We start from the raw sequence: 12,537 nt of genomic DNA, 5'->3' as shown, positions 1-12,537 counted from the left end.
GTGTCCAATGAACTTTCTTTTTCCTAGAGAGCATTTCTAGACAGATTTCACTAGAGAGTCAATGGGGTCTGGGAGGCCGCCAAATTAAGAGCCCTTGACTTAGCTATTCAGAGACAAAGTTCCTGCCCTCCAGAGCCTCACGACTGAAGGAAGACAGAGCTTTCCTGACAGGGCGCAAACCCACTGAGTGGGGAGAACGGGGCAATAGGTGCTTGGCGATTTTAGAGGAAAACTAGGAGAGGCTCCTTAAATAATTCCCTGTGAGGAGACCCACAGGGAGATGAATACAGGGCCCCGGGTTAACTCCTCAGCCTGCTCCTTTGTAGGATTTGAAGCCAAAGGTCTCTATCGTGACACACAGACCCCTGGCCTGGAGCACAGACGCTCACCATTTGGGTCAATCTGGCTGTGAGGGGTGTTTTCTGTGCCAGGGTAACTACAAAACATACGGCCTCAGGATCCAGACACACAAAGCGAGGCAGTTCATCGAAGGATTGTGCAGAGAGTTAAGCGACACTTACGAACCAGGGTAGACCCTGCTACCAGAACAAAGGGGAGACAAAGACCGTTAGTGCAGAGTCCCTGTAGCATTTCCTGCTGGCAGACGGCTTGCAAGGACCCCTCACGCGGGAGCCTGTTTTATTTGCAGAGGCCACAGTGGTAAATTAAAGCCCAGCCCAGCCCATTCCGGGCTCTCCGGTTTCTCTTGGAACTGTTCCTATCACTGCCCGTAGGCCACTAAAACCTGCCCGCATTCCGAATGATTGATTCTGCTCAAGCAGCAAGCCACAGACTCACGTCGAAACACCCACTTCAAATGAGTCATTAGCCTCCTTTACGGATGTTTCAGGCCACAGGGAATAGGACCTGGGAGTCCCATCTTTTGTAGAGTAGAAAGCGAGTGTTTGAAGATGTTGCAGGGGAGGACCTAGGGGAACCTCAAGGTGGTACAGGAACCCCTCTGTTTGCTGTCAATTAGCAAGAGGGAGCTGTAAAAAATAAGCCCCGGCAACCTCACGGCCAGGGCCAGGGATTCAAACCAAACCAAAGCAAACCGCGCATGGGCTCTTCGCTCCTACCCAGGAAAGGAAGGGCAACAGAGAGAGGGCTCGACACCCTGTCTTGGCTCCCACACCAAACAGAGTCTGCAGAGCACCTGGAACACAGAACGTCAAGGTGAAGGAGGAGCGTCTGAGGCTTTCTGACTTGTCATGGGACAGCCCGTTCCAGCTGAGCAGCAATCGGGGTGGTCGTGGGCTGGTGGGTGAAGTGCCCTGGTGACCGTAGCCACGGCCACAGCACCAGCCCAAAGGCACCAACACCAGAAACCCGAGTTCTGTAGCTCGGCAAGTTTCAGCTCACCGCCTGCCCCACGTTTAGCAATTCTGATGTACCGCGGAGCAGACAGCTCCAGCCTGGGATGACTGCCTTCCTCAGCCCCTCTCCGACAGGCAATGAAAGCAAGACCCACTTTGAAAATTCTCCCCCATCATGCAAACTGACACAGGCATGCTTTTCAAAAGCCCACAGCCAATCTGTTGATCATTACTTATTTACAAAGGCCTTCGGGCACAGAGTCCTGTAAAAACCATACTTGTTACAGTACATACTAGTTTTTTCTGCTTGTGGAAAAAAAGTCCCCCCAAGGCTACCTCAAACCATCACTTTCTATTGCACATAAAATGTAGCGCGTAACACTAAAGTATTTAATATATAGGGTATAATATATATACAGGAACGGCATTTGTGTAGAAGTATGTTACCCTGGATTTGGTCATTTGATGTTTTGCTGAAGGCTACGACTTAAAGAAGCTTCCACCTCGTACAGAAGACCTGTCATCTTGGTACCCAAGAGCCAACAGAAGAAAGAAGTACCCTTAAGCAGCAAAACTTTGACACAGCTTTGAAGCATATGAAAACAGTGTAACTCCTCAGAATTATTATTACTCAAGATCAGAGAAGTGAGCCGTACTTTACATAGCAAACAGGGACAGGGAATTTGGCTCCAAAGGTTTCAGATTTTTCAGACTTCTCTTTATTTATTTATTTGCTTCTCTAAATTTAGGCAAGAGAACGCGCCTGGGCTTTACTTTCAATGGGTAAAGCTATTAGCATGAGATGAGGCGATTACCTAAAGGTGAGTAAATGCAGAGCGGATGTGAACACGACAACTGGCGTCATAGAAGGGAGAGGCTTGGCAGTTGGCACATTTTATTCCTCCTCATAAACCGTAAACAAGCATGTAAATCAGCAACACCCAAGCAAGACTGAGTGAAGGGAAGCCAGAGAACTGTTGAGGAAACATTGAACAGGAAGAGAGGATGGTGACGGAAAAGGACATGGGGCTGGGTGTGTCTTCTCCTGGGACCTGCGTCCTCAACCACATGAAGACGGACTGCCCTCTCTCCACCCTAGAAAGGTGGTCATGGGGAGCCAGGAAGATGCAAATGCTTGGAGAAGGGGAGGAAGGAAGAGGAAATCGCTGTGATTTTTTTTAAATCAATAATCAAAGGGAAGAGAGCAGCCAATGGCAATGAAAAGGAGAAATTATCGTCAAGATGGCAGGTGTTTCCATGGCAGGAACCATTTAGGGAAAGCAGTGCAAATCTGAAATCACTCCTGTTTCATTGAGGTGCTGGAGAGCTAGGATGATGGGGGAAAGGAGCACTGGGATTGGCAGATGAATCGAAGACAGAAAAAGGAAGATGAAAGATGAAGAGTCCAAGGAGAGGATCCAACGGAATTCTACTGAAAATTGACTTCACTTGCCATTTCCTAGAGGAAGCTGCAGTCAAGATAGAAAGAGAAAGAAGGAAGGGAGGAAGGAAGGAAGGAAGGGAGGGAGGGAAGGAGGGAGGGAGGAGAGAAAGAGAAAGAGAGAGAAAAAGAGTGCACACAAGCTCTATTTCATAATTAATATTGCTTTTAGCCTGAGCAGAACTGGATTACTTTTGAACTTTGCTTTGGCAAGTCCACAGATTATTAGACTTTTTTATCAGTCAAAATCAATTAACAGAAATTTGATTTCAATCGACAGGATAAAGAGAAGGTAATCTTCAGGTTCATTTTTGATTGTTATGATACATCTCACATATGGCCTTAAGTACAGAAAGCAGTCCTCGGAGGGACTCCAGCAGAAAGAGACTTGCTGGAGGCAAACTAACCACACGGGTTCCTCTGATTGGTTGCCGCTGTCATTAGTGCCACTGCTGTTTAGGAACTACACATAGACAGGACTTGGTGACAGCTCAGACTTTAAAGCCTATGTATTTTTCAAACAGCTTTTCAAACTGTTTTTCATGACAGAATTTTTTCAGCTCTATCATTAACTGCTGACAAGCTGACAGAATAAATACTTCAGCCTTTAAGAAGCCATCTAACGATCGCATCCCCTCCTCCGCCGCGAGCCTGCCGGGGAGGGGAGCCTCTGGGCCTGGCAGGTTGGGGAGGGGGCAAGGACAGGAGAAGGAGCGAGAGGGGGACCCACCGGTGGACCCACCGCGTGGCCCGGGCCCCTATCCTTACCTCATCAGCTTGGGCGAGGAGCTGGGTGAGTTCCGCATGCCTCCGTTGCGCTGCTTTTTTTTGGGTGACAGTGTTGACGGCTGCTCATCTTCAACTGGAAATACAGGCAGCTCATGAGATTATGAACAGCTTGAGGGCAGACTGTGCAATACAGGCAAGATATCAAAGGACACACACTCACGGCTCAGTCACTCACTAGGAATTCATGGCCATCTCTTAGGACCCAATGACAAAGACCAATGCGTTAGTCAAAGAGGCCGGCTTAGAAAAGGTGAGCGCATCACCTCTTGACACTCCAGCGTTTGAACATGCAATTTAAACAGACTAAAACAGCGTGAAAACACCCTGCCATTAGAGAGAAAAGAAATTATAATCTATCTGTACACCAATACATGTCTGTGTGTGTGTATATATATATATATGTATATGTATATATATATAGGAACACTGCACCATTCTGCTTAGAATTTCTTTTTGGTTACTTTGTTTTGCTGGGTAACCAAATAGGTTTTCTTGTAACCAAAATCAGAAGCAGCAGCATAAGAGCTGCCAGCTGGCTGCTTCTGCAAATGGACCAATGTAACCAGGTCCTAATTCCTACATGCCAGAGGAAAGAGCCTTGGGAAGGAGGCAGGGATTTGAGGCCTTAACAGCCAATGTTTCAGTCCGTCAGGACTGGGAACATTGGTATGTTCTGGTTCAAGAACCCCAGCCCAACTCAGCTCTCGTCCCTCCACCTCCCAAGAGGGAGGGCCTGTGTGCATGGGATCCTTTCTTAACTCATTAAGATGGGAGGAAGGGGCTGCAAGGTTGCAGAACCAGGCCGGAGAAGAGCGCCCAAACGAAGGAGGAGGTTGCCACTGAATGCTACCTCTGAGGAGGGGCAGGGAAGGCGGGCAGCAGGGGGGACTGGAAACCACAGGCTGTTTTCCAAATGTCTCAACCACAGAGATCACTAAGCGATCCAAAGTTCTGCTCACAAACAACACAGCACACTCTACTGCTTTCGCCCAAAGACACCCACTAACAAGCTTTGGAGGTTTATTAGCCTGTACCACGTTTCTTTTTAAGAGAGCTGCTTGATAATTAGCAGATCGCGCATCCAGCCCGTCACCCAAGGGCACCGGCAGCAAAATCCTAGTCTGCCTCTCCCCACGCCCCACAACACAGGCTAAAGCTGTAATGTCAAGAAGGAAAAATAGGATCCTCGGACTCTGATTGTTGACTGCAACACAGACTGGGAGAAGCACCCCTGAAACTCGAAATAACACGCAGTTACCTTAAAGCTAAGAAAAGAAATATTAGCAGCGACAACATCAAAAGAAGCTTGATATATGTTAAAGGTGTACAAGGCTTAGGTGGGGGGAGGAAATGCCATCTCAGCTACTTGATATTATCCAGGAAGACCCATATCAGAACACGCATGATATGGTACTTCCCGGAAAACCCTAAATAACATTTAGTGTGTTACGATACATGGTCCCAAAGAGATAATAATAATCCAACTACCCTCCAAACCTGTTTCAAGGTATCACTCTTGGTACACTCCTTTATTCTACTGTCAGTCTGGGGTTGTCTAACTTCTGGCTGACACAGGGAAAGGAAACAAGAATGTGGCTGGAGATGAGAGCATGACCAGAAGAAATGAAGGCAAAAAGGCACCTGCAAATGCCCACAGCCCTTACTCGCTACCACCTGCTCCCCGGCCCCCACCCCCCCACCCCCGTCCTGCCCCCCAGAGAGCCAGGCTCAGGCTGCAACCATATCCATCACTTAGGGCTCCTGGCAGGAACTATGTGGCCGGGAGGATATCGCATCTTATCAGAAACGAGTATCCACAGCAAATCACACAGAGACTAAATAGCACTTAAAAGATTAAAGGAAATAAATACAAGCCACATAAATGGTATTGAAAAAAATCACTTAGAGGTGATATGCATCTCTCAGCAAGCAAACAGGCACTCTGAGCTTGACCTGCATTCATCTTCCTTTCATAGGATAGGGGGCCAGGCATCCCAGGCAATAATGGGGTAGAAAGGCAGTGAGATTGAGAGAGAGAGAGAGAGAGAGAGAGAGAGAGAGAGAGAGAGAGAGAGAGAGAGAGTGAGTGTGTGTGTGTGTGTAAGTGTACTTTTGCACTGTCCCCACCTTAGGATGGGGTAGAAGTCTTGCATTGACTACCCCCATAATACAAGGTCATCTTTTAATATGGACCACTTGCAATGGTTGCACTGTGTTCAGGATGACCTAGATTCGTTGAGTAGCATGATGTACTAAATAACACGTGTGCATGTGAATTGATCTAGTAGGAGGTGGAAATTCTTTTCTTCTCTATCACACAAGCCTTCTTGTGTGATATCCAGAAACGTCTTTTAGCTAACCTAGTCTATGTGGCTAGCTTTATTCAAGGCCACCAGACGTTGCCACGGTTTTGTCTAATTATACAATGAGTCTACAGTCATTAAGAAGTCACACTCACTGGCATTTCTGCTAGATTCTTTTTCGTACCTTTTCTTTTCCCATTTGCACTGGGCCAACAATATATAACCCTCTCTGGTTAAGTGCCCATTAACCTTGCACCTTGTCACTGTCTGTTTACCTGCAGTGATCTTCAGATGGAAGACTTGCAAGTTAATACCTGTTCACCAGCTCCAGGGAAACACCTTGTTCTGGTGCTTAAAGTCAGGTCTCCTTCTATGCAAGGAAACGATTTATTTTCATCGCAACTCAGAAAGATCATCCATCATAATCATACTGCATTTAAACTGGGATTTGTTCTCTTAAATGAAACGCATGTTCAAAGGTTTCCTCCTGCACTCACGGCCTGGAAATGCAGGTCTTCTCCCTGAAGAGATGGGGGGAAATGTCTCCAGCTTAAATATATGAACGTTGTGTAATGGAGACCATTACATGCGGCTTAGATCCCACAAGAGGAGCAGTGATAACTTCTGTCTCCTGAGTAGGATATAAACCATATTTAATTATTATCCTTTTATATGGATTCTATCAATTTCTGCATATTTAAAGAAAGTAGATTGAGGAAAACTTTTAGTTAAGCTATAAAATATAATTTTCATTTCGTGGCTTCTGTGACTACATGAGAGGAACAAAAATGGAATTAAAAGGGAGACTTAAATTTACTTTCACGAAAGACAAGTACTGAAGGAATGGGCCGCTACCTCATGCCAATGCACATTTCCAGGCTCATAGTTAGCCTGGTTTCTGGCTAACTACACTACACCCCTGTCTCCAGCGTGTCCACTAGAGTCGTCCTGCTGTGGTAGCCGTAGGAAGATTAGATCTTTTAAAGGAACCTGACTCACCAGCTTCTTTAAAACACAAACAAGTTCAGGAATCCAATGTGGAATTTTTATAGGAGCTGAACGCCATCCAATCTCAGAATACTAATAAAATTCAAGGGCTTGTTTTTGCACATCCCTAAGTATAACACTTAATGTGCTGTTGTAACTTCCCAGTGCTCGCTTGTCTAATAGGCACCGAATCTAACAGTTTTACAGTTTGGGAAGACTCAGTGCTAGAAAAATGTCAGGCAAGTCTAATGAGCTTTCAGATCCCCTGGTTCGCGCTGGAGTTTAATTTCAAGTTACAATGATGTTTTAACATGTTTGCTTATACTTGCCTAAAGAGGATTCATTATTTCAATGACATAACCTCCAGACGATGTTCTGGGAATTGATTTAAGATGTGGTGGTAATTCCAACAGCCTAATGCAGAGTTGAACATCTGTAACAACATTCTACTCAACTTTTCATCAGCATTCTGTTTTTAAGCAAAAGCAAGGCAACATCTTCTAGAAACACTGACCAGAACTCCTGGGCTCACTTCAAGATGATCATATACTTTACTGGATTTTTTTAAAAAGAGAAATCCCTCTCTTGATTGGCCTAGCTAGCTTGCAAACACTGTGTCAAGGTTCACCCATGCCTCTTTGTGGGTACTTCGAGTAAAACGGGGCAACAATTCCAACTTTCCTAAGCAGTCCAGTGCTAACCCATGATGGACCCAATGCTCAGCTCCAGCCTGGGGGCACATTCCTCTTTCCCCATTTCCTCAACAGGGTTTAGGGGGATGATGCCCTTTGAGACTTAAAGATGAGTTTGCTGGCTGCAGTTAAAAAATAGTTCAAAGCGAATAAACTAACTCGGAAACGTAATAAAAGGCAAACAAGCCACAAACATGAGCCAACTGGCTATATCTCCGTTACGTTATTAATCACCACATCTGGAGAAGCCCACATCTGTACACACTTAGCAGATCATTAGTAACGTCATATTCACACTGGAATCACTCAGAGTAAGAGGCATGCAAAGTGGCTTGAACGCAAATGCGTCTAGCTAACAGGGCTTCCGACTGAAGTCTCGTGCAAGCTGCTAGTTTGGGGTTAGGGTAGTTTTAATGATTATTTATCGTTTTCTATGGGTTTTCTCTTCGGTATTTTGCTGCCCAACAAGCTAAACGCATGCTGAAATCCACAGTAGTACATCTTTCTTCTCCCACTGAGCTCAGCATGTTAAAGTACAACATGGAGGGGTGCAGTTATTAAAAATTGGGATGGATTCCAAGACTCCTTCACCTGGCTCGGTCACAAGCCGAGAATTGTGAGTTGTGTTCTTGAACTCAAATGGGTCTTTGGGATAGCGTGATCTAGCTCCAACCTTGACTGCCAAACAATAACAGGAAAAGGAAACCGAAATTAATCCTTGGTGAAATTTGTCATTAGAAAAGTTCCAAACCCGTTTTAACATTGACTAGAACGATAGTCTTAAATTAAAATGGAAGTTTCCTCCCTCACAGCTGAATTGCAGGGTTTTTCTTTTCTTTTCCCCCGATGACTTCTTGAAATTCTTTTTGCTGTGCTATGTCATCAACATCAGATGGGATAATACGTCACAGACAATCCTGTGCGTGTTATCATTTCCTCAAACATACAGAGTTCCCTTCTCCCCTACGACAGACACAGAAAACTCAGTTTTGCAGGAATACCAGACCCCTTATTCTCCTGAAACGTGCTAAAAATGCATCCTACTGAATAATCATCATAGTCCAACTCATCAACCCTCAATGCGAAACTCTCGCTTTCATCTCAAACCGCCGGCTTGGTCAGCCCCCTTGGCTGTGATATCACCCGCCTAACTTGCATTAAATGCCGGGGGTTTGCCACTCCTAGGAAAGGGAGATGTGTAGCATCTCCTTGTATCACGAGTGACGTCAGTGAAAACTGGGCGTGTGTTTGTAGCCTCGCAGGATGTGCATGTTGTTTTAGTGAAAATGGCAACTTATGAAATCGTTGGACTAGAGATTGAACCGTGTGCTTCCTGCTTCCTGTGGGTTTATCAAACTTCTCATCCCCCCAAGAAAAATCATGTAAGTCACAGTAGTACAGTCATTTTGCAGTGAAGTAATTCACAATGGACAAAACTTCCAAGCTGAGCCAACCTCTCTCTAGTACAACTGCTTAAGACTTTCACCAGGAAATCTGGGCTAGTTAACTCCGAGGTCTTACAATGTGGCCAGGAAAGAGCGATGCCTGGGTTGCAGCACAGAATGGCACCCTTTTTACAGAGGGATGTTTCCTGTCTTACAATCATAGACTACCAGAATCCTGGCTGTCTGTCACTCAAACCAGACCGGTGGTGAGAGGGTATGAATATTTCCATAAGCAATGAAGGCCAAACAACAATAGCAAGAATAACAAATGCCAGATAAATAACCCATAATGTGAGTTCGGTCCTATAACTGCTGTAAAGGAGCACTTGACTCTTGTTTTAGCACGAATCTCCCAGTGGGGAAAGCCATGGGCCCATCAGTGAGGTTGTGCAGCTAAGATAAGGGTAAGACAGGCATCGCAGCCAAGTTCTACGCCTACAGGGTCAGTGGGCAGCTGGAGATCAGAACACGGGGAAGCTAAAGTGGGTATATCCCCTGAATTAGAGTTTCAGGTTCTGACAACCTTGGGACAACATATATCACCAAGAAGTCTGGTGAAGCCTTTGAGGTATTATTGATAAAATCAATCCAAAAAAAAAAAAAAAAAGCTAACTTGTTTTGAAAGATCATGGTGAATATTAATACACAGATAATTAAAAAATGAAGGATGCTCCCTATCAAAAGCAATGCCAACAATAATAATGTCTCCAATACAATATATATAACTCTCTATAATGGAGCCATCACTTTACCATATATACATTATCAGGCAGGGTAATTTCACAACTTCTAGCCGAGAAACAGCAAATGCATTTATTTGGAAAACCTAGAGGACATAGGCAGGAAACAACAACGACCTGTTATTATGTAAAATGAGGATGGAAAGAATCTCCAAGCCGCCTGAGCCCAGGCACGGAGCAGCACAGGCACTGTAGGCTGAGGGGGCAGGGAAGGGGAGGCTTGTTGGAGGCTTTTCATTTCTGGCTTTTGTGGAGCTAACAGGAGAATGGAGGGGGGAGACTTTAAGGAACAATAGGTTATGCAGAAGTTAATCACAGGGTATATTTCTGGCTCTATTCACTGCCTAGGAAACCTGAATTGTGTACGTTTGAGTCCATCAACACAGAGTAATGAGAGAATTCAGCTCCTACATGGGAGAGAGAAGAAATACTCTACAAATATATTAACAGAATCCACATGACCTGGATTGCAATGTTCTCTACAGAAATACTGTGGCCTAACAGATCTTCGAGAATCAAATCTGGTGGATTAGATGTACCTGCTGAACTCACACACCCCATCCCAAACCATAGCCTCATGTTCTATATGTATCGTGGTTAGAGTCGAAATCCCCGGTATCTGGAATCTTAGCTAAAATATCTTTACTAAAAACTTGAGCTGTCATTATAACCTGCCCAGTGCTCTTGCCCTGCCAGTATGTGGTAGAAAAGTCCTTTTGAAGATCTGGTTGCCTCTGGTTCTTTTCTTTCTTCTTTTCTTAGAATAGACTGTCTCCATCACCTCGAGGGCAAAGAAGAGTCTCAAGCAAAGATCACTCACTATTAGCTTCTCAGAGATGAGACACAGAAAAGAACAAGGGAAATCTAAAAGCGAATACACAATGGAAATGAGAACTGCAAGAATTTCTTTGAATTATCGCTATGGAGTTTGGAGGAGGTAGGTAGTAGAAGGGAAGGTAGTAGAAGAAAACTTTTACTTTGAATCAAACAGAAAAAAATTGTACAAGAGTTCAACCCAAACAGCCTCTTCTCAACTTTCCTTTCCTTCTCTCCGTCTGCCCTACTCCCAACACCAAAAAGATGGTAAAGACTTTGAGGCCAAAAAGCATACCTGACTCCTTCTCGTAGCCCTGACACATGCAGTACATGTTTGTAGGGCTGAGTTGCAGAATAGGGATGAAATCTGCCAAGTTCCTGGCACCAACAGCTGCCTTCTTTCTTTTTATATTTCTCAAGTTCCGGGATCAGCAAACTATACTCTGGAACGTATCTCTGTAAAGCTTATGAGCTAAAAATAGTTTTTACATTTTTAAATGGTTAGGGGGAAAAAACCTAAGATGAATAATATTTCGTAACACATTGAAATGATATGAAATTCAAATCGCAGTGGCTCTAAAGAAAGTTCCTCATAACGTGGCCACAGTCATTTGTTTACCTGGCATCTGTGGCTGCTTCCACTCTACAACACAGAGTCGAATAACTGCGACAGTGAAGCCCACCAAGTGTAACGTATTCACTAGCTGGTCCTCGACAGCCAAGGCCTGCTGATGTATGTATCAGCAAACCTTGGCTACCTCACGTATCTTCTCACGTTGTCCTAGCTTTCCAGTTTTCAAAAAGGACAATGCTCTCCCCAGTCTGCCGAGACAGCCAGACAATAAAAGCAACACACACGGAACTCCCTTCAAGTGCACAGCTGTGGGGAATTCGAGAGGGATGGAGGTAGTTCAGAGACTTGAACGTCCTTCCCACCCAACCTGCTATTTGTCCTGCAGAACCCCTTGTACTGGGGGAGACCGGTCAGGTGAGTTTCCCGTTTTCCAACGCAAGCTAAGTTAGATTCATCCACTGTGCACTTCGATAATGAAGGCAAACCACATCCACCATGGGCAATTCCTTGGAGCTGTCAGTGTGTACTCCAAGTCCACCCAGCAAGAGCCCATCCAAGACAAAAGATGAAACATTAGACTAGATCTGCTGAAAATATACAGTGTCAACCTTTCCCCAGTTAGCTCAGAGCGATATATAGATGATTATTTCAACCGTCAGCTGCCGCATAGATTTAAAGCCCTGTACGGTAACTCCTGGATTCATCTGCCCCTTGTCAAACTTGCACAGCTTTACTTGGAGGATACATGGTGTGGCAGTTTCACTGTGAATCCAGAATGATCCAGACGGCTGCTGTCTTTTTGTTAACAGGAAGCCAAACTGATGAGTTTGTAATGCATTTCTTATCAAAGGTAGTTTCAGAAAAGAAAATGTGCCCCATCAGTTTGGCTAGAATTTCACATAGACTAGATTATGGGCTTAATCAGAACATCTCTGAGATTTTCTTGAGGAAATAGATAATTCTGCATCCATCCCATGGAAATCGCTTTATGCCAATGAATGATGTATTTATGAATTTATAATTATCCTTGATTTTTCCCCTTCCCGCAGTATACTTAATAAAAATCATCAGCTAGAGCCTACAAAGCAATGGTTCTTAATAGATACAAGCATGCTAATATATTTTTTAAAGTTAATGCTGATCTTTTTGAGCTAGGAGTCTAAAATGATCATTGTGAATAAAGGGACTGTAATTTTCAACTCATATGTTTAACAAAGACAAAATGGACTGTAATGGAATTTATGGAGCCTGTAAAGGAACTCTCTAATATAGTTTATTATCAAATAGATTTGGATTTACTGTAGGACAAATTGGGTCCCTCTGAAATGTATCAAGAGAAAATGCCTGTAAGGTAGCGAACACTGTTCCTGGTACGCATCAAGTGCTCACATAGATGGCAGAGGTGCCATTTGTTATTCTAACCCCTACTGACTT

General features: G+C 44.5%; 1 protein-coding gene across 9 annotated transcripts in view; it reads right to left on the bottom strand.

Moving 5' to 3' along the window:
• KCNMA1 (potassium calcium-activated channel subfamily M alpha 1) overlaps positions 1-12,537 on the bottom strand; it is a 736,798-nt gene that overhangs the window by 88,933 nt on the left and 635,328 nt on the right. For all 9 annotated transcript variants that reach the window (XM_073793410.1, XM_073793411.1, XM_033841924.2 and 6 more), the window contains one exon: positions 3,526-3,619. In XM_073793410.1, coding sequence (XP_073649511.1) covers positions 3,526-3,619 — 94 coding nt within the window. The remainder of the gene's footprint in view (positions 1-3,525; positions 3,620-12,537) is intronic.

Source organism: Tursiops truncatus, chromosome 16, assembly GCF_011762595.2.
Source record: "Tursiops truncatus isolate mTurTru1 chromosome 16, mTurTru1.mat.Y, whole genome shotgun sequence".
NCBI classification, from domain to species: domain Eukaryota; kingdom Metazoa; phylum Chordata; class Mammalia; order Artiodactyla; family Delphinidae; genus Tursiops; species Tursiops truncatus.
This window is presented reverse-complemented; position numbering and strand designations above follow the sequence as displayed.